The sequence below is a fragment of the Tamandua tetradactyla genome, chromosome 5 (assembly GCF_023851605.1).
Source record: "Tamandua tetradactyla isolate mTamTet1 chromosome 5, mTamTet1.pri, whole genome shotgun sequence".
Lineage (NCBI taxonomy): Eukaryota > Metazoa > Chordata > Mammalia > Pilosa > Myrmecophagidae > Tamandua > Tamandua tetradactyla.
Genome location: NC_135331.1, coordinates 33,470,312 through 33,497,871, shown reverse-complemented (window position 1 = coordinate 33,497,871; position 27,560 = coordinate 33,470,312). Strand labels below are relative to the sequence as shown.

General features: G+C 48.0%; 2 protein-coding genes across 6 annotated transcripts in view; both read right to left on the bottom strand.

Annotated features, from left to right (window-relative positions):
• The window catches only part of THOC5 (THO complex subunit 5), a 42,179-nt gene extending 36,653 nt beyond the window's left edge, over nt 1–5,526 (bottom strand). For 4 of the 5 annotated variants that reach the window (XM_077160626.1, XM_077160629.1, XM_077160628.1 and 1 more), the window contains exons 1-5: nt 5,423–5,526; nt 2,887–3,021; nt 1,533–1,676; nt 549–662; nt 327–424 (exon numbers count right to left, since the gene is read on the bottom strand). In XM_077160626.1, the coding sequence (XP_077016741.1) occupies nt 327–424; nt 549–662; nt 1,533–1,676; nt 2,887–2,982 (452 nt within the window). In that variant the 5' untranslated portion in view covers nt 2,983–3,021; nt 5,423–5,526. The other variant, XM_077160627.1, reaches the window with a different exon arrangement.
• NIPSNAP1 (nipsnap homolog 1) lies at nt 5,480–22,945 on the bottom strand. The gene is made up of 11 exons (XM_077160631.1): nt 22,735–22,945; nt 16,153–16,280; nt 15,959–16,004; nt 15,583–15,677; nt 12,464–12,534; nt 12,166–12,306; nt 11,822–11,853; nt 11,369–11,463; nt 8,543–8,626; nt 6,481–7,293; nt 5,480–5,592 (listed from the first exon to the last, which is right to left on the bottom strand). Exons 1-10 carry the CDS (start codon nt 22,824–22,826, stop codon nt 7,229–7,231), a joined length of 849 nt encoding a protein of 282 aa, XP_077016746.1. The 5' UTR covers nt 22,827–22,945; the 3' UTR covers nt 5,480–5,592; nt 6,481–7,228.
• Between the last annotated feature and the right edge of the window lie 4,615 nt (nt 22,946–27,560).

Genomic DNA, 27,560 nt, shown 5'->3' with positions numbered 1-27,560 from the left:
AAAGTTGAAAGAATGAGAACAGAAGTCAGTTGTTTCCATACAACATGGTCAGGAATCAAACTGGTAGCATAAAGGCCCTGGCTGGGGAGAAAGACTGCATTTGACCAGGTACAGAGCTCAAAGTTAAAAGGGGTCAGACAGGCTTCTGAGGTTCTTAGTGAAGCCTGAAACCCCTGCTTCTGAATCTGCAGTCTTCTAAGCTTATCAGGTTTGTTTTTGCTTTTGTGTTTGTTTTTTTTTAAAGAGGTCAGCACACACCAAGCTAGGTAGCAAAAAAAGGTTACCAACAGATCATCTCTGCCAAAGCCCTTTCCTTCCCGACTTACTTAAACTCCAAGCATTTGGTGATCTCCTTCTGCAGATGCATCACCTCATATAAAAGGTTCTGTAGCTGCAGGTGATAGGCGTCTACTTTCTGCTTAGCCTGAAAGGAGGACAAGGTCAGGGGTGAGCAGGGCAAGTCAGCAAACTCAGGGAAGAGGCAAAAGGAATAAAGAAGGGGTTGGGAAACAGGAAGGAGAAGGAGGGTAAAGCCTCTCAACTCCTACCTCGTGGGTCTGATCTCTTCCTTTCTTCAACCTGATGTGGGCTAATCGGTTAAGCTTCTTTAGAGTCATGAAATGCACACAGCTCTGGATTCTCCGTTCTTCTATCTCAAGTGCCTGCAGGCAAAGAAAACTGGTCAACAGTTCTGACAACAGGTGCTGGTTCCAGCTTCCTTCAGTCCCTCACTTATGACCCATCTTCAACTCAGGCCAAAAACAGACACTGGAGGGAGCTCAGAACCATGAGAACTGTCAAAGAGAAATGGAAAAATGACTGTATAAGGGAAGTACTTAAGGTTCTCAGGCAAAAAAGCAATTTTTGCTTGGACTGGATTAACAGGAATCGAAGATGGAACAAGTGCAGTCAATGTACTATCCCTTCAGATCCTGTACAGAGATGCTAATGATAGCAACATCTTGAGATTTTTGGCCAACCTCTTAAGTTTCTTTGCCTGCGAAGCCTTAATTATTCATTTAATGCTAACAATTTCATTTTTGGTTTCTATGGTTACATACCCATCCTTTTAACATCAAGGACATTTACATGTACTATCATTTCTCAATACCCAGCAAAATGCTGAGATGTAATAAGTACTAGTTGGATGAATCATCAAATTATATGGAAATGTGGGTATCAGAGTATACTGGAATTCTATGTATTGTTTTTATGTTATTTTTGCAACTTCCTTTAAGTTTGAAGTTATTTCGAAATAAAACATTCAAAAAGAATTACAGGCAGGGAAAATGTAATTATCATATATGTTCATTACTGTAACCGATGACTGGATGGTGATAAGGAGTCTCGATAAATTAAGTTAGTAAGCAGCTATCTGGAGCCCTCCGATTCCAACCATTTGTTCATGAAAACTATGGGAAGACTAGGATCAGGAAGGGCCCTAGAGGCTGCGTAAACTTCTGAAGCCAGGAAGATGTCAGTTCTAGTGCACAGACCCACCAGGCTCATGGCTGTGCAGTCCCACTCCTTACCACATCCTTGCCTCCTCTGCTCTTCAGGTCCTGGATCTCAGCCATGAGCTTCTGCAGCTCCTGACACGTGTACTTGTACAACTCGTAGTCTCTGCTGGGGTCCCTCAGGTCCACCTCAGCCTCCTCGCTGTAGTATTTACCTTCCTGCGGAGGCAAAGGTAGAGGCTGTAGGTGTGTGGTGGGGTGGTGGGGGTGAAAGTCTCCTGTTGGGACCAAGGACCCTTGGCTGGCGTCTCTCATTACATAAGAACAGTTAACAAGGAAACCCCACACCAGGGCTCCAAAGGATCTGGTTCTCCAATCAAAAGTTTTTCTTCTTTTCGAAATGGAAATCTTTTTTTCCCCTTTCTAAATACAAACATAATGGATGCTTGGTGTAAAAAAATTCAGAACATACAGATGCATACAGAAAAGAAAATGAAAAATTGCCTGTAATCTCACTGCTTAATCTTACACAACTCAGTTGTTAACACTCTATGGCAAATACAAATTTAATTTTAAGCACAATGGGATTATAATATCCATGCTGTATAGTGCAACTTCCCATCCCAATAAATTCAGATCTCCATCAAAATGGCTGCATGACAGTCCTCTATACAGATGAACCAGAATTCATTTAACCAAATTCCTACTGACAGGTGTTTAGGTGGTTAAGGCAAGTGTTAGAAGGGACTGAAATATAACAACTGGTCTCCCAGCCTTTGGAGCAAACAGAATACATGAGATTTAACAGAGTGCCAGAATCAATGTCCCTAAAAGGAAAAGATTCTTCATTTAAGTTTAAATTTCTTAAATTTGAGGAAAGCACCATTTTTCATTTAAATTCAAGCTGGAATATTTCCGTGTTCTAGTTTTTAAAAAAACAAAGAGACAAAAAACAAGCCAAGCAAAATCATAAATTGCTTGACAGATTTAAGACAGAAAAACACAGACAAAAGGTAGAGAAGAATTTGCTGACCACATGAGCTCTCGGGCTACAGAAGAGATTCTATGGGCATGTGGTTCTGGTATCTTGGGAGTAGACCCTGGCAGGCCACATCTCCAGGGCTCCAGCGGTGTGCAATAGACTGTCTTCAGACCAGGAAAGTTGAAGACACACACTGCACTGATGTGAACAGGCAAGAATCACGTCTACTACAGGCTTGTCAGTCAGTACTTAGGATGCCACAATTAAAGTGGGTAGGGATTCTCCAGGTTTTATAGAGCCAAGGGAATTCCAGTCACCTGGTCAAGCAGAGGCCACTGGGAGGTTGACACCTGGTAGGTGCGATCCTGGGCTGCTACAGACTCACAGCCAGGGGCCTGGCCATAAGCTGCAATTTCTCAGTCGCTGGGCAATACTGGTTGATCTTACCTGCTCTGCCTCAGATCGATTGCGCTTCCCCTCAGCTGGGGCTCCATCACTTCGGATTACTTTGGGCTTCCGTTTTTTGCTCGATTCTGATGACATGGTTGTTCAGTGGGTTCAGCAGTAAACAGTAGAGACCTCCTAAGAGGAAAAAGCTTTTGAGATTTCCTGCAGTCAGGATATTGAAGTCTAACTAGCAGTTCTGCCACGTATAGACTTGATAACTCAAAAAAAGCCACTTAAACCTCCTAAAGTCCTAAAACTCAGTTTATCTGAAAAAAGGAGAATCATCTTTTAGCCTGTCCAAAATGAACTCTTCTTCTCCACTTCCACCTCCTTTAAAGTCATCATAACACACTCTGCTGTCCAAACTATCCTCGGAATCATCTTTAGCTGCTTCCTTTGCTCCATACTCACATTCTGCTCACACTCTCCAAAGAAGCATCTCTCAACCAAGTGTTCACACTGAGATGGCAGGTACCATGTGTTTTCTCCAACTCAACACCCTAGGCCAGGCCCTTGAATTCCTCTGCAAGACCGCTGTAACAGCCTCCAGTCTTGCCCAACCACTGCTGTCTAAACTCCTTTAAAAAAAAAAAAACCCAATCTGATACCTGATCTCTGTTTCAAAACCTTTGCTGGCCCTTTATAATGCACCAGATGAAATCCACATTCCCTGGCCTGGCATAAAGACCCTTTATGATCTGTCTCCAACCCACCTTCCCAAACACATTTCTTTCATCCTATTTCTATACCTTTCCCCACCACCTTCCCCAATTTCTATTCCTGGCTGCAAGTGCATGTACCACTCCTGGCTCCCCAAACACTCCATATTATTTCCCCTGCTTGAAATCACCTTTTTTCTTTTCTTCCTCTCTCAAGACTAAGCAATGCTTCCTTGCTCTAGGAAATCATTCGAGTCTCCCCAAGGCGCTCCCTCCTTTAGGTACTGTGCACATGCTATTACTGAACACTTTACCTGCCCTCCCCACCTAGACTGTGAGCTCTGTCCAATCCTCCATGAGTCTGGCAATGTGTTCCACAGAAAGTAGCTGAATTGTATCCAGACTTCTCGACCTGGAAGCATACAAGCCCATTCCCATTCCCTATTGACTGATCACTGTGTGCTAAGCCTTGATTTAAGCTCTTTCTGGCTATGGTCTCATTTGAGCCTCACAACAAACTCTTCAAGATAAGAACTAGTATTATCCCCATTCTACAGATGAGAAAACTGGAGCTCAGAAAGGTGAGTGACTTGCTCAAGATCACACAGCTAGTAAATGATAAAGCGTGAGTTCATCAATGCCCTATCAGTGTTCTTGACAATCATATGGCTGTGCCTTCCAGTTCAACAACTCCCTGCTTGACGCTAAAATTGAAAAGAATTAAACCTGGTATTTCATGGGGCTGACAAAGCACCCTCACATCTGCCAGCTCTCCTGGTTGCCACCAGAGGTCCAAGGTGGGCAGCACTGTCCCTCTGACCCCAATCCATTTATCAACCAACATCTGCTGAAGGAGCCAATAGCACATCATGACAGAGTCAGAGAACCCTGAGTTGCAGTGTCTAATGTATTATTTTCTGGGTACAAATCCCAGGACAAGTCGCCTTTTTTCTGGGTCTATTTCCTCAGTAATCAAATGAGAATAGCAGTGCCTACCTCAGGGGATTTTTGCTGGCATTAACACAGAGATGCTGAAGATGATCTGGGACTGGGGATAAGATTTTAGAAGGTGCACGGGTGATCTTTAAAAATGACAACTATCTAAGGAGAAAGTTAACCAACCCCCTTTTCAATCCTTTTTTGAATCTTCTGATTGTTTTCAAGGAGAGCAGCTCAGTCCCCTGGTGTGTCTTTAACATCTACTAATGTTAACACTTCTTTGTAAAGGGTTCTGCCTCAGGGCCTTAAATAGACAATGAAATCTGGCCAGAATTTATTAACAAGGACCTGTTATCATCATATTAAGTATATTGTTTTTGTCATTTTCTCCTACATATGACAAACGAAAGCAGTTTTCCATTCAACATAAAGACTTAAAGTTTCCTTTAAAAGTAAACAAGTTTAAAAAGTGACTCAATTTAAAATCTTTAGTCAGTAGTCGTACAGACAGATGATATACTGATTTGACAGACCCCACAAAGATAGGATCCGAAAGGCCTAAGTGTGGGATACCTAACTTTGATGACACGTAAAGAGCGCCCAGCACACGAAAGCGCCCAATAAACGTGAGCGGTTACCGTTACCATCACCACCACCACCACCACCACCACCACCACCATCTCCATCGTCAACACAGTCATTTCGAGGTTACACCGGGGACCTTGGAGATGCCGCAGCGAACACCCTCCAGATGAGCAAAACTGAGCGCTGGACACGAGCTGCCGCGAACCCCGGACAGTGAAGGTGGAGATCCAAATCGGATCCGGTAAGGGGACGCCATTCGGGTGGTCTGCGCCTTAGTCCTGGAGCACTCTGTCCCGTGCTAGGCCCCTCGCCCGGCCTCACCACCCTGTCACCCGCCCTGGTCCCCTCCTCACCGCACAGCGATGCGAACGAGTCCCGATCTACCCACTTCCGGCGGCGCACCATAGAGAAGCGGAAGGAAGGAAGGAGCGGCGGGTCAGACGCGCGGCGCGGAGGCCGGAAGTGAGGAGTCGAGAGCAGGTGCCTGTGGGCGGTCTGGGATGGTCAGCCCTTCAACGACTCTCTAAGACCAGGAAACGGAGGCTCTAAGGGGGACTCCTATGCATATTGTTTATGCATCGTTCCCCGGCGCCTGAAGCAGTCCCCCAGCAACTAGTGGGCGCTCCACAATTGTCTGATTGACTTGTCACATGCTGAAAATCACACAAGGTGGAAGCGCCAAGATTTCGAGTTCAGTTATTTGCCTCCCAGACCTGGTTTTCTAACCACTGTCATCTTCAGTGCTCCAAAGCACAAGGCTCTGGAAACATCCCACATCAGAAAGAGCAGGGGGTCAGAAAGGGCCCGAACCCCGTTTTACACTCGTTTTTTTCCCAATACAAGTTTCCCTATTTTAGACCTGATTTGCCCAGGACGGTCATTTAGAGCGTTTCCTAGTTCTGGCATGCGTTATACAAAAAGGATGTAAGATTTTTCGTGTAATCCTACTTACCTGGAGCTAGGAACATTCTAGTCCTAATCCCTAGCTGTACAGGGTCAATTTCTTCTGCCCCCGGGGAAAGCAGAAAATGCCCTGCCTAGGAGTGGCTCAGGGAACACAAAACCCTCCAGGGGACATATCAGCTAGGAGGGAATGAGAAACGTGCCGAAGTTCCTTGCAGATGAAAAAAAGACACCAAGGTTTATAGTAAATATTTAATTGGTTCCACCAGAAACTGTAGCACAAGTTTTCTTCGAAGGGAGGCAGAATCAAGCTACCCAGGGGTTCATACCCACTTCACGCACCAGGTGGCCCAGCAGAATGAGAAGATGAAGGGAGGGAGAAGGAATTCAAATGGTGGAATTACAGGTTCTGCCTTATCCCTTTGCCTACACAGAAGGGCTGAAGTTACCCATTCAAGTTCTCAACTTTATTACTTAAAGAAAAACGAATGGGCCTCTCCCCACTCACCTCGTATTTGTAATCTCTCCCCAAGTGGTGTTCTGATACCTGTTTTCTTGTTCCAATTCTGGATTCCACATCCAAATTCCAAATTTTATGATGCAAACCTAAGTTCTGAATTCTAAGTTCTGCTTTTTGGGGGTCCCTGTTTCACATCTGTCTCCCACTCCCAAATCCTTCAGGCCCCAATCTCTTCTCCTAGCCTTCCTGGGTGTTAAGTCCTGACCTCTTCCTGATCTTGCGGATCTGAGGGTTTTCAGCAGCTCTAAGCTTGTCCCCAGACTTGACTCATACTGTCCAGCATGTGGGTGGCCCATTAAGGCCAAGGAATTGCTGAGTGACTGGTCTGGTTCTCAGCACCTTCCTTCCCAACTTACCTCTAACCCCCAGACACTAACTTTTGTATGACTAAAGCTAAACTGAAGATTCCTGTGCTGATGACCAGGGGCTGGGAGTCTTAAGATGAGGAATCTTGGGGGAAGAGGTGGGAAGACATGAAAGGCTGCTGCTCTTCCCTCAGGAAAATTGGAAACTGCTTCTAGCAGGAGGGGAAGGATGAGGGCAGATGGCAGGTGGAGTCTGTGCAGAGCTGCCAGTCCACAGGCCCCAATATCCTTCGGTTCCTCCTCGCCTGAGTTGAGCACCAGCCCCAGAGAGCCCCCCAGATCTGAGAAGAAACCAAAGTTCAGGACCAGAAGCTCCACTGTCCATGGTTGTCCAGAGGGAGAAGGGGAAGGAGGCAGAGGTTGTGGCAGCATCACTGAAGAGGCGAGATCTTCAGGGGGATCATGATCCGAGACTCCATGTGCCGCACCAGGGGGACTGCAGAGAGAGAGAGGCAGAGGTCTTGGAAGGGGACTGAGATGAGCCAACCCCCGCCCCTAACTGACCTCTGGCGGGGGGAGGGGAAGGCCCTGGAAGGGGCTAAGCTTCTCCTGGAAGAATCCATGGAGATAGCCAGATCTCCCAAATTGTGGGAAAGGAGAGACTCCGGTGGTGATGAGATGAACACTTTTCATAATTAAATATTTATTTTTCTGTGTATAGGAAACAAAATAACTAGCAGAGTAAAATGTGATTTTGCAGATATTACTGTTGAGGGCAAAGGTAGTCAAAGAATGAAGTAGGGGGGAAAATACCAAGAAAAAATTGTAGTGGTGGTAGTATGCCTATAGGGCAAAAGCTGTTGAGTGTCTGTGAGTGTCCTTGAGTGGTTGAAGTTTGAAAACACACAGATTTAATCCAAAGGCCTCATTTTCAGTTAGGGAGGCTATAGCCCTGAGGCTCAGGAATAGCCCAGGGTCACCCAGGGAGTCAGACTCTTTCCCCTTGCTCAGACCTTCTCAAATTTTAACGTGTAGGCAAATCACCCACAGTTCTTATGAAAGCGCTGATTTTGATTCAGTAAGTCTGGGGAGCCTGAGATGCCACATTTCTAACAAGCCCCTCCAGGAGATGTGATACTGTTAGTCGGGAATTGCACTTTCAGTAGCGAGGTTCCAGCTAATTCCTCCAGCAGACACATCTCCCCTACACCAGTTAGTATGTCCGTGAGCTTAAATGTAAGCTCCCCAAGGGTAGAGGCAGGGTCCTGTTCATTTCTATACACCCTGCTCACTCACTGCAGCCCCTGGCACAAAGTGAGGGCTCAATCAACACCTACTGACTCCAGGTAGTCCGAAGGGGTCCCCGCCAAAGTGGCACACACCTGGAGCCGAAAATGACAGGCCCCATTTGCTGTGTGCTTCCTGTGCCTGACCCTGAGAGAGGCACCATCACCATCTTACAGATGAAAACAGCCTTAGCGAAGTTAAAAACTGTACCCGAGGTCACAGTGGGTGCTCAGATACTCCATGTCGAGGGAAGGACTGCTGGTGGAATGGAACACTCACCTACAACTGCCTACATCACATGTGCCTCCAGGATAAAAACTTACTAGCTCATTGTCTTGAAAGTAAGCTCCCCATCACTGGAGGTAATCAAGCCAGGCTAGGCCTCCTTGGAAAGAGGATTTCATCTTCCTGGAAGATGACCTCCAAGAGCCTCGCAGACCCCCAGAAGCAGCCCTTACCTGTGTAGTAGACATTTTGATCCCAGCCTCTCTTCCTCCAGGCAGCGTTTCGAGTCTCCTCCCGAGACTGCAGGTCTTTATAGGCTGTGAGAAAGGCATGCACTCATTCACTGATCCCATACCTAGCCCAAGGCCCTCCTCCCACTGTCTCAAACCCTGCCTGCCATCGCTTCCACCCCACGCACCTCAGGTTGATAGCAAAACACTGTCACAATCTCATCCAGCCCATACATATGCTGACAACTACTAAATTTATATCTCCAACCCCGCTCTCTCCTGTGGGTTCCAGACCCATATATCCAATGCCCATTTGACATTTCCACTTGGATGTCCACCCAGCATCTCAAACGTAACACTCCTGAGGGTCAAAATTGTATTCCTTACCCTCCAACTCGCTCCTGCCTACACACCCAACCCACCCCAGTCTCCTACTGTCCTTATAACTGCTCAAGCAGGAGCCTAGGAAGGCTTCTGAAATCTTCTTCTATGACCCAAGACAATTCATCTCCATGTCCCACTGGTTCTACCTCTAGATGAATGAATCTGTGGACTTCTCATTATCCTCACTGCCTCTGTCTTGGGTCAGGCCACCATCCCCCCTTGCTTGGACTTATGTTCCTCTCTCTTGCTCCCCTATAAACCATTCTCCACACGGCAGCCCAAGGTATTATATCAGAACATAAATCAGGTCATGTTGCTGCCACTTAAAACACTTCAGCAGCCTCTGTTGCATTTAGAATAAATTCCAGTTCCTCCCCACGGCCTGCCAGGCCCAGAATGATCTGACCCCTTCCCCCCTCTCCTATTCCATCTCCCTCCACCCTGCCCCCCTCTGTCCATACTAGCCTTTCTTCTGCTCCTCAAAACCCTGAAGGCCTTTCCCTGCTGCGGGGCCTTTGCATGTGCTGGTTCCCTCCACTTGGAATGCCCTTCCCCAGCAATTCATGGCAGGCTCCTACTTGTCTCCTTTAGTCCTAGCCTTGTGTTTGACTCCCTCAGAGAGGCTCTCCTGGCTTACCCAAGTGTTGGGGATCAAAATGAGCCCCCCACAAAACGAAAATACAGATGCTGATGTCTTACAGTAGTAGAAAGATTATGGGATGGAAATTTAGTAACTGTTAATACAACCTAAGAATGCAAGTTGTTGATATTTAAATATTTATTATGTAGTTATCATTTAACCATAATGATAAAAGAGAATGCATTAAGATGCCTAACAGCTGTCGATCAAAAGACTATATGGCTTTAGATGTTCATTCCCTGAAAATCTTCAGGAAATGGTCATAACACTGAATTCACTAAATCCATCAAACTCAGGAGGAAATGGAGGGACATGACGTCTTAGATTCCCTCCATCTTATGTTTGACAGCTGATGAGGTTGAGAGCCCTATAATAAAGTTCTAGTCTCATATGACAATCACATCAGTGTCATATGGCTAGCAGAGAAGCTTCAAGTGGACTGGTAAAGACAGTGGGCTGCTGGGGGAGGCAGATCTGTACATAAGCGCCAATTCCTCCACTTAGTACTTGCATGACCAATCTATCTATTTAACCTCTCTGAACTTCAGTTTCTTGATCTATATAATGAGGCTAATAATATCTACTTCACCGAGATGCTGAGATTTCATGTAATAAAGCTGAAAAATTCAATAAAGGGTAGCCATGTAGGTCATATATATGTTTTCAAATTATTATTTAATAATTACAGTGTGATAGCCCCCAGAACTTTATCCCAAGAAATTCAATTTTTGGATACTTAACAAGCATCTTTTATGTTTAGATCTTATGTACCTTGACACCATATTCTTAGCTGGTGGTTTACATCTACCAATGCTCTTTAGTCCTTATGGCTTCCTCCATGCTCAATCTGGATTCACGTATTCCCTAATAGATGCATGGAGTTGTGGATAAAGAAATGACAAAGCATATTCCATTTGGCAGGAAGTGGAAAAGTATGAAAGGACGGAAGGAGGTAGAGGCAGAATCTAAGAGTCAGTTAATAGGACCAATCACGCAACAGTTCAATGTAGTTCAGAGAGGGTCGTGAGGGTGAATGCCTACCCGTGCTTGAATGTGCATATTATGTGGACACGCATGTGTGTGCATGGGCATGGGTAATTTTCATACTCAGAATATATATTTTTGGTTTTTATTTTAAAATAAGTTTTGCTGAGGTATGATTTGCAAAAATAATAAATACATCCATCTTCAGGAAAAAAAAAAATGAGCCCCCCACAAAGACATGTTCAAGTCCTAACCCCTGGTCCTATGGCTATGAACTCATTTGTAAACAGGATCTTTGAAGATGTTATTTTTGAAAGTGAGACCAAACTGAAGTAGGGTGGGCATTCATCTGTTGGCACTGGAGTCCTTATACACAGAGGGAAGTGGACACAGGAGACAGACCAGGAGAGAGGCAGCCAGGGGATGGAGGAAGAGACTGCATGTGGACTGCCTACCAGTCACCACCAGAATGCTGCATATTTCACAGAAAGCATAGTCCTACCCACTCCTTGATTTTGGATTTGTAGCCTCCAAAACTGTGAGACAATAAATTTCTATGGGTTTAGCCTATCAGACTGTGGCATCTATTATACCAGCCCTAGAAAACTTAGTCACCAAGCCAGATGTAGGTCCACCCAACTTTTCTCCATCACTTCTCCCTGCTTCTTTCCTGCAAAGCATTTGTAATAATCTGAAATTATCTTGTTAGTTTACGTCTGAGGTCAGCTCCACAGGGGCACCTGTGTCTCCCTACTGTCCAAATACAGTGTTGGTGGAAGAACAGGGATGAGCAGGGGGTTCCCAGAGAACCCCTAGCCTACCCCAGAGATGGTGCACCACGTAGAGTTCCCCGATCTGTGAGAAGAAGCCGCCCACTGCCTCCTGGTTCTCCTGCCGGTACTTGATGGCCCGAGCCCTGGAGAAAGCAGAAGGTATCCAACAGAGGCAGGCAAGGCTCTGGGGGATGCATAGGAATCTGGCTGGTGCAAAGGGCCCCCTGATGTTTATTCATAGAAGTAAAGTAGGGACCCTGGTTTTCAGGGACGATTCAGGGAAGAGATGCAGCAATTCAGGGAAGAGGTGCAGCCGCTGGCTGGGTGTTCTACTAGGGGAGCCTCACAAGCTTCTGGGAGAGCCTTACCTTCTGGTAAGGATGTCCTTCTCCAAGATCTAGGAGGGGCAGGGCCTGCTGGGCTCCCTATGAGCTCGCCTGGGGACCAGGGCAGTGAGCACAGACCCCCTTTTCCAACCCCAGCACTCGTGCTGCCACTCACCAGTTGTTCCCCCACTCGATCATGGTTCCTGGCTGAAAGAGAAGCAGGGGAGAGGATGAGAATGAGCCCGTCCTTGGAATCCCATAATCACAGCTGGATGGAGATGGGAAAATGTTGTGTCTCTCCAGCACTAGGGGGCTGCTCGGCCTCATTCAGGGGCCCCCACCGGCACTTGGGTATAATGTGTGCACACCTGCAGACACACCTGTTTTGAGCCAGTAGAGGGGTGAGGCCAGAATCCTGAGTCTAGGGGCTGGGGCACAGGGATCACCTGGGGCATCCACAAAGCCGTGCTGCAGCAGGGAAGGTGGGAAGACAGTAGGGATCTATCAGGTGGGAGGTACCTTGAGTTTGTACGTCCTCAGCTCATAGATGTTGGGGCCCGCTCTGGGCTGTGGCTCATTCCAGAAGCTGAACTCGAGGAGTAGCTGGTTTCTTCTGGATAGCAGCATTTGACTCCGCTCTTTCCGGAACTCCAGGTACTCCTGTGGGCATGGTGGTATGGGCACGGCAGCCAGGAAGGACCTCCCCAGCCCAGCAGTGTGCCCCATAGGGTGGTAGAGGAAGCTCCCACCCAGCACAGAGCTGAGTTGGAACCCACACCCAGAGAAGTTTGCTAGATGGTGGCCTCACCAGACATACCTTATTGTTTTTGAGCTTGTTCATGCAGTCCATGAGGGCTGGGTAGCCGCCAGAAAATCGCCAGAGGTGCACTGTTGGGGAGGTGAAAGACACAGGTCAGGAGGCCGCCGGGGCCCTGCCCCACTTACCGCAAAGCTGGCCCAGTGTATTTGTAAGGGGATCCCCGGCTTGGTTCCGTGATACACCACGGTGCTCTGAATTCTCTTTGCCCTGGTAGAGATGGCTCCAGGTAGAAGTCTAGCAGACCTGGGTTTGGGTTCCAATTCTGCCAGGGAAGTCTTTGACTTCTCTAGACCTCAATATCCTCATCTTGAAAATGGGGATATGGGTCCCACCCAAATTCTCTTAAACAACAAGGAAGAGGATCTGTGTGTCCTTGTTCTCCAGAAATAGTGAGCATAAGCTAAAACTAGGAGGCTGAGAAACAGGCTGGACAAAAGGAGAAGTAGGTCTGATGGGATGATATGGAACATTCTCCAAGACAAAGAATTTTTAAAACGAGAGAAAGAAATCAAAGTAACAAGACAGCATTTATAGTGCACTGCCACACATGTTAAAAAAGGGGTAGAGGGACATAGGAAATGGTCTCTCTTTTTTTGGGAGGGGGGTACATGGTCCGGGAATCGAACCTGGGTCTCCCGCATGGAAGGCGGGCATTCTAACCATTAAACTACCCATGTACCCAGGAAATGGTCTCTTGATGGAGACCCAAGAGATGCTGCTGGGGCAAGTACCTGAAAAATAGGGAGCCCAGGGTAGGAGGGAGGCTTGCTTTTCTCTGACAACTCTTTGTACTGTTTGAATTTGTTTTATCATAGTCTTCCAGTAATAAAGAAGCCTCGGTGGTTATGAAGACAGGAAAATGGTTTTGCCATTCTGTGAGCATGGCTAGGCTTGCAGGGAAAAGGTCAAGGCAGGCTGGGATTTAGGTGGCTGGTTGACTGGCAGTTTGGACGCTCAGATTCTGTTACTTCTAATCCCCAGCCTGCCCCTCACCTGCCTTTTTTTTTTTTTCCTTTGGGTGTATGGTCCAGGAATTGAACCCGGATCTCCTACATGAAAGGTGAGCATTCAACCACTAAACCACCCATGCACCACCCCCACCGCCTGCCTTTTTATTTTTTCCATGGGCAGGCACCAGGAATCGAACCCAGGTCTCCGGCATGGCAGGCAAGAACTCTGTCTGCTGACCACAGTGGCCCACCCTTGCCTGCCTTTTGACTCCATCTGTGCCTTGATTTTCCCAGCTGTAAAATGGACTGACACTATGGTTTACAGGCCTCTTTCTCAAGGGAAATAGCAAAAGTATCATATGGATAGGAGTTTACTGAAACCAGATATGCGAACACATGGAAGAAGAATTCACCTAATAGTGTGGGACTAACAGGTAAAAATGTTAATTTTTTTTTAGCTAGTTTTTAGTTAGTTAGTTTTTTTACCTAGCGAGGGTATCCTAGGCTATAAAGAGAATATTGTCTAAGAATTATAGTGGTCCCTATAGAGGATGGGTCAGAGATTCCCACAAATTCATTACAATGTCAATTCCTGGGCCCTAACCTTAGGACCTGGCTCAAAGGGTCTGCTCCGTCACTGATTCTGATGTAGATGCCCTGAAGCCTATACTTCAGGAGGTTCAACATATAGGATATGCTTTAAAAATGCAGGATTTTGGGTGGGCCACAGTGGCTCAGCAGGTAAAGTTCTCGCCTGCCATGCCGAAGACCTGGGTTCGACTCCCAGTGCCTGCCCATGCAAAAAAAAAAAACAAGATTCCATTCTTCACAGTTCATTTCACAACCAGCGAACTTAGGAAAAGCAACGAATACTGCCAGAGCTGATTAAGTAGTGGCTGGGACTAAAAATGGTCTGCTTTTCCCTTATTGATGTATCAATGTTTGTTACTGAAATAGAATAAATGATTAAGGGAATCCCTCTCTCTCTCTCTCTATAGGTCACCTTTTTTTTTTTTTCTTAAGCCACACAGCTATCAGAGCTGTCAAACAATGAGTTAGACCAGCTTACAAGGTAGTGAGTTCCCCATAGCTAGGAGAGTTCAAGGAAAGCTTAGAGGACCCTTTGTCAGGGCTGCTCCAGAGGAGGTCCCTATGCCATCCAGACAGCCTAAATCAGCACTAAAAGGACTTTCTGCAACAATGGAAATGTGCCACGGCAGTGCTGTCCAAGATGGCGGCTACAAACCATTTGTCTATCGGCGGACACTTGAAATGTGATTGGGGCCACTAAGGAACTGAAATTTTCATTTTATTTAATTTAACTAATTTACATTAAAATAGCTACATGAAGTTAGTAGCTACTGTCTTGGACAGGGCAGGTCTAAATGCCAAGGCCCCTTTGAGTAGCTGAGATCCTATAAGTCAACCAAATTCATGGGTGGGTTCTAGTGGCAGGTGCCAGCTAAGGTGGGTTTGTTGGGGTGGGGTGGGGCATGCTGGGGGTGTCTCCAGGAAGCCATAAGGAATCAGCTCAAGAGCCCCATTTATTCCATAAACATGTGTTGGGACCTGGTGATTCAGTGCTGAGAAAAGACAGGCATGGACTATCCTTCCCGGAGCTCACCCACAATCTACATGGGGAGACAGAGAAGTACATAAGAAGTTTGGAGATGCAGGATCAGAGCTGCAAAGATGCAAGTACTTGGTGCTGGGGAACCAGGGAGTCTCCTGAGCCAACCTGGGTGGAGGGGATCAAGGAAGGCTTCCAGGAGGAGGTGCTGTCTATACAGAAGCAAAAGATAAGAAGAGGTGTGAACCAGGTGAAATAGGCAAGGGAGAAAGGATGCTTCAGGCAGATGAAACAGCATAGACAACAGCCTGTAACCAGAGAGCAGAAGTACTAATCTGAGAAGCTGAAAGAAGTTCTGGGAAGGAAAAGCCCAGTGAGCAAAGAGGGAATGGCGAGATGGGGCTGGGGGCTGGGTAGGGGAGGACTCAAAGCCTCATGGGCCACCCGAGGGCAATGGCAAGCCATGAGTGAGATGAGGTTTGCATTTTGAAGAGACCCTTCTGCTGCCGATGTGTAAAGAAAGGGGATGGCAGCCAGGAGAGAGAGGTGTGGGAGGCCCGGGCTCAGTGGTGGCACTGGAGAGCTGGGTATCTCACCTGCCTGGTCCTGCTCCCCGTACCACGTGTTCCAGTTGCCCACAAGCGAGCAGGGGTAGTCCTCGTCCAGGTGCAGCTTGGGAAGCACAGCCTCTCTGGAGGACAGACACAGAGGGAGAGGCAGGATTCACACCAGTTCTTAGGGCCTCTGGGATAAGGGTCCGAATCCAGGCCCCCAGGACTGGGCTTTGGTCCCCCCTCTCTAAGATGCAAATGCTGGACGAGATGTGTTTAAGATTTACAGGTCCAAAATCTATATCCCCTGGAGTTGTAAGGAGTTTGTAAGGAGGATGGGCCAGAGGATTGTGAGGGAAAGGAGGAGCTTGAATTTCCCACCCCAGCAGGCTGGGAAGGGTGAAAGAAGGAGAATGCTCACGCCAGGCTGTTGTAGGCATCCAGACACTCAGGCTTCACGTTGTGAACTGCAACAGAGGACACAGAGAAGTAGGTGAAGCCGGGGATATGTGTGTCTGCAGGAAGACAGGTTTGGGTGGCCAGGGCTCCCAGGGCAGCTTGGGATGTCCCAGAGGCCCTGGGAGGCTGGGGTTGGCTGGCTCAGCAGCCACTTACACTGGATTTTGTAGAGACTGCTGGTCTCCTTCTTGGACAGCAGGGTTGAATGGGCATCCTTCCGGGGATCCACCTTGTGAACAAAGAGGGAGCGGAACCAGCTGCCTTCATTGTCTTTGGAATAGAAGCTGCGGGACAGAGGAGTTCAGGGGGACATTCAGGGGCAGGGGTCCTTCAGGAGGCCCCTCCGTCTGCTCAGTCACCCCATTTCCCGCCGGCCGGTGACCCACATTTCTGGGAACAGAGCCACGGAATCCCATGGCAGCTCCAGAGTGTGAAATGTCATCAGAGCTGGGTGGGCCAACCTGGTCCCTTCTACAGAGCTTTGAGCTGCCCAGTCCAATCTCAGAGCTCTACAGGGTCTCAGAAGGACAGGAGATGCAGCCCCACCTCTCACCTCTCTCTCTCTGGCCTCCCTGCCTCCACTTCACTCCCTTCCAAGGGGTCCTCTACTTGGGCCACACAACTCCAACCTCTTGTCAAGAGGATATCAGCCCCAAACCCATCGTACTTGATGCCCAAAGCCTTTGGTAGTCCAACTGATCATGTCAGTCTCCTCCTGCCCCACTGTGTACCCCACCCTCCAGGTACCAGCCTCCCTGAAAACACCAGGCTCTTCTACTCTTTACTTTTTTTGCAAGTTCTATTCTCTATGATGAGAAGGCTACATTCATCATCCTCCCCAGTGCTCACACTGCATTTGGCCTGTGCCCCCTCCCAGCCCCCACATACAGAGACCCAAAGACAAATAAGCTTTATCCTTGAGGAGGTCACAGTTCACTGACAGTAATGGGCCTAGGAACCCAATTACAGCAGGGGGACACTTGGGAGAGCCCAGATGAGCAAGGCCTTAACTCTGCTTCCAAGGATCTGGGCAGGTTCTGCAGAGAAGGAGGTGATCCAGCCAAGTCTCCAGGGCTTATTTTGCATCTTCCAGGCAGAGAAAAAGGGTGAAAGATCTTGCAGAGAACTTGAGAGAAGGAATGAATGAACGGCGAGCATATGCTTGGCCCTATACGTGCAACAGTTCAGAGCTGGAGACCTACCGCCAAGTCCTACTAATCCGGAACTTCTACCCCTGCCCCCAAGGGTAGGGATTATTTCAAGGCTGCCAAAGACTGCAAATCCTCTTGCTCAATAGCCATGGCACACTTTGCAGCAAGGTCTGAAGAGCAAATCTCCCGCTGGGGGAAAGGTTCTCAGCTAGGGAAACCTGGGGGCTGGCAAGCCCTCTCTCCTTTTTTGAGCCTCTTCTGTGGCTAGAAATAAATACCTTACAAACAAAAGCATGAGTGTTTTCCAAAATATGGCACTGGTGAAACAAAATCATTTTAAAGTGGTGATACATTTGGAATGAGCATAAAGAAACATGAGAAACGATTTGTCCCAAACCATTAATATTGCTTATCCAGGGAGAGGGGTGAGGGAGGTGATGGCATTTTTCTTTATTCATTATAACTTTCTGTAAAGCTAAAAAAAATACTTTTTGGTTTCTGAATTCGCAGGCTCTGTCATACACATATTTGCTTCATTAATAAAAAGCAAAAAGACAATTATCAGCAGGCAGGCTATCTGTGACATTTTTGGACCAGAATTAAGGAGGGTTTCCGTATAACATTCACCGAGCAGCTCTTCTGCACCAGGGACCTGGGATCAACATTTTTAATAGCATGATCTCACCGAATCTATGCAATGATCTTATAGTGACAGTATTATTAATGTGCCCATTTTCAAGATGGAAAAACCGAGGCTCAGGGAGTTTAATGAACTTGCTCAAAGTCACAGAGCATGTTAGGGGTATTATTGAGACACGAATCAACCCAGGGCTGTTTCATCTAAGGACAGGCCATATTTCAGGGAGGCTACTGACCTGGGGGCAGGTAGACACAGCAAACAACAACAAAGTTGGCATCAGCAGGGACCTGAACTTTGGCGTGAATATAGAAGGGCTGATTTCTCTGGAGAGGGTGGCAACAGAGAGAAGATCAGCTCTCACTAATTGCAACCAAGACCTTTGCTCCAGGACTGGGCTTCGAGTAATTTATTAACGTCCAGTACCGACAAAGATAAGCAGCCGAGTGGTGAGTCTGGAAAAAACTTAGGGACTGCAGTGATGGAGGTGGGATTCCCAGGAATTCCCATGGGTTCCCACCTCTTTCCATCATGCTCTAGAACTTCCTGTGGATGAGTCTCAGTTTCCCCACCTGTCAATGGGGACAGCTCTAAAGCTGTCTGCTATGGGCAAAATCCAAGAAGGGTCTTGTCCAAAATCCAAGGGCAGGGTCTGAGCTCAAAGCCAACACACCCTCAAAAGCACATTTTTAAGAGTTCAAATTTCACTTTCTCAGTGAAACTGCAATGTCCTTCTACCCCTGAACTCCCCAACCCCTCTGATACTGCTCTCTAATTTGTTTATACCACCTGCCACCTTACAACACACTATACCATTTCTCTGTTTATCATGGACCACGTTTACTGTCTGTCTCCCCACTAGAAATGGTCTCAGGAGGGCAGGGATCTTATCTGTCTGTTTCCTGCTATATCCCTACTCCCTGACACATGGCATGGGCTCAAACAGTGTTTGGGGAATGATGAAAAGGTGGTGGGGAAGCCAAGGCACAGTCATGTGAAAATGATAAAAGATGGAAGGTAAGAAAGGCAGAAAAAAAAAAGAAAAAAAGGATGGGCCTTGGCCCACAGTGTGGACTTGGGGACCCCTTCCATTCTGCCATCAGCAGCAGAATTAGTGTTAAAGAGCACAGGCTCTGGACAAACCTAAGTTCTAACCCAACTGCATTCCCTGTGGACAATTCACTTCATCTCTCTGAGCCTCATTGTCCTCATCTCCAAAACAGATGCGATAAGAGGGGCCTTTTAGGGAAAGGGCCTGAGGTGGCAGGGCTCAGACATGGGAACAATTATCACTCTTTTCTCCTAACTCATCTCCCAGCTCCCACTCTCTCCCTGTTTCTCCTAACCTGCCCACTCACCTTTGTAAAGCACCATTTTGGGGATGCCATACCTCTGCTCAAAGGCCTTCCATGGCTCCCTACTATTTACAAAACCAAGGCCCAATGCCTCCACTTGGGATTCTGAGTCCTTCCTCTTCTAACTCTATCTACTTTGCTGAACTTTCCAGAGTCGGCCACCTTGCCAGTCTGGTGATGAGAGAGCGAGGATCCCCTAGCCCAGTGGTTCTTCTCAGACCCAACAGTATCAGCATCACCTGGGAACTTGCTAGAAATCTCGGCCTCTGTCCACCCCCAGACCTATTGCATCAGAAACTTGGGGTGGGGGTTGGGGTTTTGAGATGGGGCAGCAACCTGGAGTCTTAATAAGCCCTCCAGAAGATTGTGATGTATAATCAAGTTTGAGAATCACTGCTCTATAGCTGTCCTCATTCCCCCCCCCCCCATGTAATCTTAGTAAGTCATCCCCAGAAATGCCAAAGATTCTGGTATCTAAACCGTATTAGGAATGCCTCTTCGGCCCAAAAAGATACAATATGGCTTTGTCTCCTCCCAATTTCCTGAAACTGTGGATGCTGTCCTGAAAACATGCCCACTGGAGCTATGGGAAGGGGGTGCCCCAGCCTGACGAGCTTAGCCCCTTCTCACAAAAATATTTCTCGATGTTTCCCTGTCAAGTTTTAATCAGTCTCAAATGATTTGTCTTGACCCCTGTCATGGTCAGGTTCATGTGTCAACTTGGCCAAGTGGTGGTACCTGTTTGTCTGGTTGGACAAGTGCTGGCCTGTCTGTTGTAATGAGGACATTTCATAGAATTAGATCATGATCATGTCAACTACATCCACAGCTGATTCCATTTGTAATCAGCCAAAGGGCAGTGTCTTCTGCAATGAGTGATGCTTAATCTAATCACTGGAAGCCTTTTAAGGAGGATTCTGAAGAAACACACTCCTCCTGTTTCGGCTGGTGAGCCTCTCCTGTGGAGTTCGTCCAGACCCTCCATCAGAATCATCGGCTTCACAGCCTGCCCTGCGGATTTTGGACTCTGCATTCCCACGGTCACATGAGACACCTTTATAAATTTTATATTTGCGAGTGTTCCCTGTTGATTCTGTTTCTCTAGAGAACCCTAACTAATACAACCCCCAAGCCACACCAGAAGCCACTAGCTAATGTCCTTCCAGGTCCCAGTGTGCCTACCAGAGTGTTTTTGGCAGGAGTGTTGCTCAATAAATATTTGTCCCAGAGGAGAACTTTTCAGTCTTTCTTCAGGAAAAGTTACAGATGACATATTTGTATTGCCATAGGGATTGAGAGTCTGAGACCTTCCCACATGGAAGTGCTCCAGTATATTCTAGATTTATGTGCAGGGAAGCTTAGTTCTAGGAAATTCAGCTCTAGTACATGCTGAAAGACTCTTTTAATGACTCAGAAGGGGGCTATGTTTCTGCTTATTATTCTAGAAGTGTGTCTCTAGCTGGAGGAACTAAAGTTCTGACAACAACAGGATGACTAACATAGCAAGCAGTTTACTGAGCACTTACTATGTGCTAAGAGCTAATCCTCAAAATACATTACTGAGAACAATGAAGCTCAGAGATGTTCCATGACTTAATCCATGGCCAAGAGGAATCCAACCCAGAGCTGTCTCTCTGTCCCCACCCCAGCAGCCTCACTGTCTCCAAACCCCAGAGGACAGAAGGGCTGCTGCTGACCCCCCTAGTGATTTCAGAGATAGGGCAAGTTGGGGGTTGGCAGGCGAGGATGTTTCCAGGTCTCCCAGTGGGACCAAGGAGTAAATAACCATGAAGCAGTCCTTGATAATTATGGTTCAAGTACTTTCATAGCAATCCTATGAAGAAGACCAATCCGGGATCACCATTCTAAGTTTACAGAGAAGGAAACTGAGGTTCAAAGACGTTCAGTGGCTCATCCAGGGTTACAGAGCGAGTCTCTTCTTTCCCGGCTGCCCCACATCCCCACTGCTATGGATCTAACAGATCATAGTAACGTCTAAGAAAACCCCAGAATTTCTCTCCTGGGCTGCTGGGTAAGAGGAACCCTTTCTTTTTCTTTCCTCAAGTAGGGAAACAAGTATCCTCACTTCTTTGGCACATGTTCTTTGAGCATATGCTGCCCTGAACCCTGGGTGTGATGGTTTGAAAGGATGTATGTACCCTTGAAAAGCCATGTTTTAATCCTAATCCCATTTTGTAAAGGCAGCCGTTTCTTGTGTGATTTAATCAAGAGTGGTTTAAACGATTAGCTGGAGGCATGTCTGGACCCATTCAGGTGGGTCTTGATTAGTTTACTGGAATCCTATAAAAAAGGAAACATTTTGGAGAATCAGAGAGAGCAGAGACTGCTACAGCACCACGAAGCAGAGAGTCCACCAGCCAGCGCTTCGGAGATGAAGAAGGAAAATGCCTCTCGGGGAGATTCATGAAACAGGAAGCCAGGAAAGAAAGCTAGCAGATGACACTGTGCTCACCATGTGCCATTCCCGGCAAGAGAGAAACCGTAACCGTGTTCACCATGTGCCTTCTCACTTGAGAGAGAAACCCTGAACTTCATCAGCCTTCTTGAACCAAGGTATCTTTCCGTGGATACCTTTGATTGGTCATTTCTACGGACTTGTTTTGATTGGGACACTTTCTCGGCCTTAGAACTGTAGACTAGCAACTTATTGATTTCCCCTTTTTGAAAGCCATTTTGTTTCTGGCATATTGCATTCCAGCAGCTAGCAAACTAGAACACTGGGCAAGGGGCTGAGAAACAGAGAAAAACAAGCTAACATCTACGTGGTGAGGAAGCCCGGCAAGCACCAGGGCCTATGTACTAGGGTAAGTACACAGGTGGGGGAGTTACAGGGTGCTGCAGACAAGGAGGGAGGAGCCCTGAGCAGGGCCCAAAGGCCCAGGCTGCACACATGGCTTAGCAGGCCTCCCTCTCCGCAGCCACCCAGTTCTGGTGCAAAAAAGGGCAAGGTGTGAGGAGACCAGATCTCCAGTCCCAGAACCCAAGCTGCCCTCAGACAGCAGATGGAGTGACCTTGGACTACTTCCACCCCCTCTCAGGCCTCACTTGCCCCTTTTTGCTCAGGGCAGGGCAGCAGAGTGCCTGTGCAACCCTGGTCCTTGGGGATTCCCACACTACCCTCATCTGTACCCCTAGAAAGACCTTTTCCAGGGAGGAGCTGGCCCTCCTAGAAGGCCCCAGTGGGTGCTAGGATGCTATCTCACTCGCGGCAAAGAGCTGGGGCGGGGATGGGGGGGTTCTCCTTCACCAAGGGCCACCCGTTCTGCCCTCTGCTCCTTCCCCATGTCCGGGTCCCCAGGGTCTGCCCCTCCCACCCACCCTATCTTTCATTCTCCGCCCAGACCCTGGTCCCCTCTCGGACAAAGACTCTGCCCCTCCCTCTCCCACCTCCTCCATTCTTCGCCCAGACCCTTCCCCAGGTACAGATCTGGCCCCAGTCTCTAACCCCTGATCCCCAGCCAAGGAATGCCTGCCTTTCCCCCAGGCCTGCACCCGGCGCCCACTCCTTCACCCCCGCTCGCGGCCATCCCCACCCCGCCCCGCCCCGTCCTGCCCGGCCAGGCCCGGCTCTCACCGCACCGCAGCCGCAGCGTTCCCCGCGCAGGGTCCCGGGCCCTGCAGCAGCCGCCACGCCGCCGCAGAGAGAGTGCACAGCCGCGGAGCCATGTTGGAAAACGTAGGTTGGAGCGCTCAGGTTGCGGGAAGGTCCCGCCCGGAGCCCCGCAGCGGAGGCGGGGCGTGGCCGAACCTCGGCCCCGCCCACACGCCGGCCTTTCTCAGCGCCCGGGCAGGTGGGCGTCTCCCCCCTACATCCCCGGACGCGGCAGCGCGGGGCGGAAGTGGGGTTCTCAGGTTCTGAGCCCTTCGGTTGGTGCAGGCCACTCGTTCTGTGACCATGAGCGGTCCCTCAGCCCTCTCTGGGCCTCAGCGTCCACGTGGTAACAAGGGAGCTTTGAACAGGGATTCATGGATGAGCGTCCGAGGGGTGGTAAACCCTCTGAATTTGCATACAAAGGTTATGTGCTCCTAGTTTCCGGGGAAGGGAATCAACAAGCAGCGTTTATGCATTATAAAAGGCACACATCCTCTAACAATTTAAGAAAGGCTGGGCAATGCTCTGGGCCACAGGGATGCTTTCTCTCCACCCTCTCCTTTTCACTTTCCAGCTCCCTGACCATCTGGTCTTGGCCTCCCAGGGTCCGCAGCCCTCCGCCCCTGCCCAGCCCTTTTGTCTACCGGCCAAGCTAACTCTCCAGATCTCTGCAGGGGATGGAGAAACTGGAGATCTCACACCGGGGTGGGGGTGGGGGAGCCAGGGCCTCATGACTTTCGGGGGTTGGGGGCAGAACATAGAGTCCTGTGTCCTGCAGTCTGTCCACCCACTGATCTAATGAGCTTGGAGTGGACGGTGGGGTTGGGTGAGGTTAAAAGTCTGCTTAGCCAGGTCCTGCACTGGGCCTGAGAAACTAAAAGTGGGGGAACAAGTAGCCCCCACCCAACCCCAACCCCCACCGCGCCCTCTTGAGGCTTTAGGCTTGGTGGAGGAGACATGCCTTCACCCCCTGCCTGTGGCTGGCCCATTAAATGTTTACTAGATAAATGAAAAATACGCATAACAATATGCTTGCCAATTGTGATAGAGACTGAAGAAATAGGGGGAACTGTGAAGGCTTATTATAATGTGGGGAGGAAGGGAGAAGGGAGATCCTATATAGACTGGAAGCATCAATGATGACCTTGTAAAGAAGTGCTATCTGAAATTCTTTTGCTTGTGTGTGTTTCCTAAAATGGCTACAATTAACATGTGTTATTGGTGTGATTTATTTTGGGGGAGGGAGGTATGTGATTTATTTTAAAAGGAAGCCATATATCAACATGAAAACTGGAAAAACTGAATCAATTGTTATAAAGGGGCAGAACCATCCAAGTAAATGCAATGAAAACAGCCAGGTCGCTGCTGCATCAACGCCGAAGGCTCTGAGCCCCGAGCCATGCTCTCCTTGTTCACACAGCTGAGCACCCAGAGGGAGTTGAGATGCTGCTCGGTCCACTCTGAACTAGCTCTTCAGGGTTATTAGAAGGACCTCATACTGGAAGTTGGTGTGCTCTCCGCAGGGTCACCAGGGGCACAGCTGTGCAAGAAAAGCCCAGATGGGCAGCCGGAGAAGTGGGAGATGGAGCTGTCATCGGTGTCATGTGGCAGAGTTGCCCTTCCCCTAGTTCGGGAGAATGTCAGGTGTGGAGAGGCACCAAGCCTTGCAGAAAGTGCAACTTTGGACCTGGACCTGAGTCCAAGCAAGGCGGGAGGGTTCAAACAAGGCGGTTGGTTTCAGGAGCACGCTCCAACCACTGGTCAGGAAAGAAGGGAGATGGGTCTGTCTCTCTGTCTTCCTCACCATCCCATCTGAATCCCCAGTGGTGCCTCACTGGGAGGAGTGCTTGACCCCCCACTTGACCCCTACTCCCACCTAGCCAGGGTGACCCACTCATCCCATTTTACTTAGGACTTTCCCAGTTTTAGCCCCAAAGATCCCTGTTCCAGGAAACCCCTCATTCCTGGGGAAACTGAGATGACTGACCACCCTAACTTTGGTTCCATTTCTCTCCCCAGGACAACTGCCCACCCCCATCCCAGAATCTCTTCTTTGCCTAACCAAATCCATTTACCTGCCTGAAGGAGAAGGGTGAGGTGGAGGTGGGGGTATTCTTTGTGGCAGTCAGTGGCGTGCAGTGCAGCCAGCCGGTTAACCGAGCACCTGGTATGAGCAGACTCCTTCCCCATAGACCATGCATTCTGGGCAGCAAACCAGATGTTGAACAAAAAAAAAAATTCCACAAATAAGTAACTAGACCATTTCTATGCATTTGACCGGCAAAGGGGGAAACCCATATTCATTGTCAATTATGTTGGAATAAACTACCCCCCAAACTTAGCAGCTTCAAACAATAGAGATTTTGTTTGGATTTGCTAAAGCTGCCAGAATGGTAGATGAGACCTTGCAGCACTGATGGTGATTAACTCTGTAGAGAGAGACTTAAGGATAATTTTTTACATGTGCGCACTGCTTATAAAATTTAAAATACAGTAAATGTGGGCTTAAGAATTCCCTGGAATTAGCAACAGAGGTCACAGAGCCTGCTCTCCTGCACAGCTTTAAAAACAGGGCACTCAGCCCAAGAAGCTTAAGATCACCTGCCTGGAGGCAAGAGGGGGAGACAGTTGTTTCAGACAACCGTGAGGAATTCTGCTTCCTGACTCGAGGAGTTCACAATCTAACCAGAGTCCTGCACATACCAAGAGTCACCTGCTGTTTTCCACACGTCGGATGCTGTGCTGAGCCTTTACAGACAGGCATTTAATCCTCACTTAGCAACCCTAAGAGAGAAACTATTATCCCATTTTTAAAAGAAGGAAACGGACTTAGCAAGATTAAATAGCTCCCTTAGAGTTTCACTGCCAGCAACTGGCAGAGCCAGGATTTGAACTCTGAGCTCAACATCAAAGCCTGCTGTCTTAACCACTCGAAAGAAAGGAAAGGAAGAAAGAAATCTATTAGACAATCATTAGATTGTCCAGTTCACATCATCTGGTCCGATTCTTAAATGCAGCCCAGTGGGTAGAATCTCCCAAGTGCTTGAGGGAGACTTAGAAGAGTCCCAGGGGAGAACACAGGACCCCCTGCCACTCACACCCAGCGCCAGCCTCTCCAGAGGGCCACTTCCCAATAGGGAGTCAGCACGCATGAACCAGTCCAACACCCTGGAGGCCAGCTCCAACACCCCTCTCCTGACTCAAGCAGACACATGCTGAGTGGCTGTCACAGAGCACACCAAGCCCTCCTTCCTAGAAGCCCAGAAGGTCAAGAAGCTGTGACTAACAGAACCATCATTAGTTTTGTTTTTTTTTTTTGCATAGACAGGCATCGGGAATCGAACCTGGGTCCTCTGGTGTCGCAGGCAAGCATCCCTGCCTGCTGAGCCACTGTGGCCCGCCCCCATAGTTAGTTTTTATAAAGATAATTTATTATTCGTTTGCTAGCTGCCAGAATGCAATATACCGGAAACGTAACACTTTTAAAAGGGGGAATTTAATAAGTTGAAAGTTTACAGTTCTAAGACCATGAAAATGTCACAATTAAAGCAAGCCTATAAAAATGTCCAGATTAAGGCACTGTATTAGTTAGGGTTCTCTAGAGAAACAGAACCAACAGGGAACACTTGCAAATATAAAATTTATGAAAGTGTCTCACGTGACCGTAGGAATGCAGAGTCCAAAATCCACAGGGCAGGCTGCGAAGCCGATGACTCCAATGGATGGCCTGGACGAACTCCACAGGAGAGGCTCACCAGCCAAAGCAGGAATGCAACCTGTCTCCTCTGAGTCCTCCTTAAAAGGCTTCCCATGATTGGATTTAGCATCACTAATTGCAGAAGACACTCCCCTTTGGCTGATTACAAATGGAATCAGCTGTGGATGTAGCTGACGTGATCATGACCTAATCCTATGAAATGTCCTCATTGCAACAGACAGGCCAGCGCTTGCCCAATCAGATGAACAGGTACCACAACTTGGCCAAGTTGACACCTGTCCCTAACCATGACAGTCCACCCCTTGTCAACTTGGCACATATATATATATATATATATATATATATATATATATATATCACCTTAGACCATACTTAATTTCCAAATGAAAACAAATAAGCACACATTTTTTTTTACCTGACAATACTCAACTGTCCTGCATATAACTGGAAACACATTAAATCTCTCCAGAATAGCGTGCAAATCCTTGGGCAACATTCATTCTTAAACTTGATATCTTACAACTTAAATAGTATAACACAAACAAAACAGCATTACAGTCCTCGTTTCTGTAACTGATCACGTGGTCGAAGTTCATATTTATCACTACCTTCTTCCACTACCCATTCCATGTTCCCTTTCCCCTCAGCAAGCACTTCAGTTGGCCGTGGTTCTTTGCCTGGTGGGGTGACCCAAACCTTCATTCCTGAAGTCTCAGAGCCATTAGTGGTCCTGCCTGGATTGTGTTGTTGCAGTTTTCCATTGATTTTAATCACAGGGCATGGTAGTACTAATAGATGCCCCAGGGGATCTCCTATATTCCAAGAAAACTCTTCTTTACCTCCATTATGTAGTTGCAGTCCTACTTCCTTCTGATAGTCAGGGTCAATTACCCCAGACAATAATGTAATCCCCTTCTTGGTGTGTTGATCCAGAGGCATAAGTAGCCCAAAGTGGCCAGGTGGCAATCTTAACTTCCAGTTCAGTGGTATCACTGTTGTTTCTCCTGGAGAAAGTACACCCCGTTTTGGAACTAAAACCTGTAGACCAGCAGAACTCAGGGTAGCAGGGACAGGAAGCAAAAATTTTCCT

What these genes read in the sequence shown, in the direction of transcription:
- NIPSNAP1 (XM_077160631.1), bottom strand. Translation starts at nt 22,826, where the DNA reads ATGGCTCCGCGGCTGTGCACTCTCTCTGCGGCGGCGTGGCGGCTGCTG. An exon ending in ACAAGCTCAAAAACAATAAG is followed by an intron (nt 12,307 to 12,463) that starts GTATGTCTGGTG and finishes CCATGCCCACAG; the next exon opens with GAGTACCTGGAGTTCCGGAA. An exon ending in ATCGAGTGGGGGAACAACTG is followed by an intron (nt 11,464 to 11,821) that starts GTGAGTGGCAGC and finishes TGCTTTCTCCAG; the next exon opens with GGCTCGGGCCATCAAGTACC.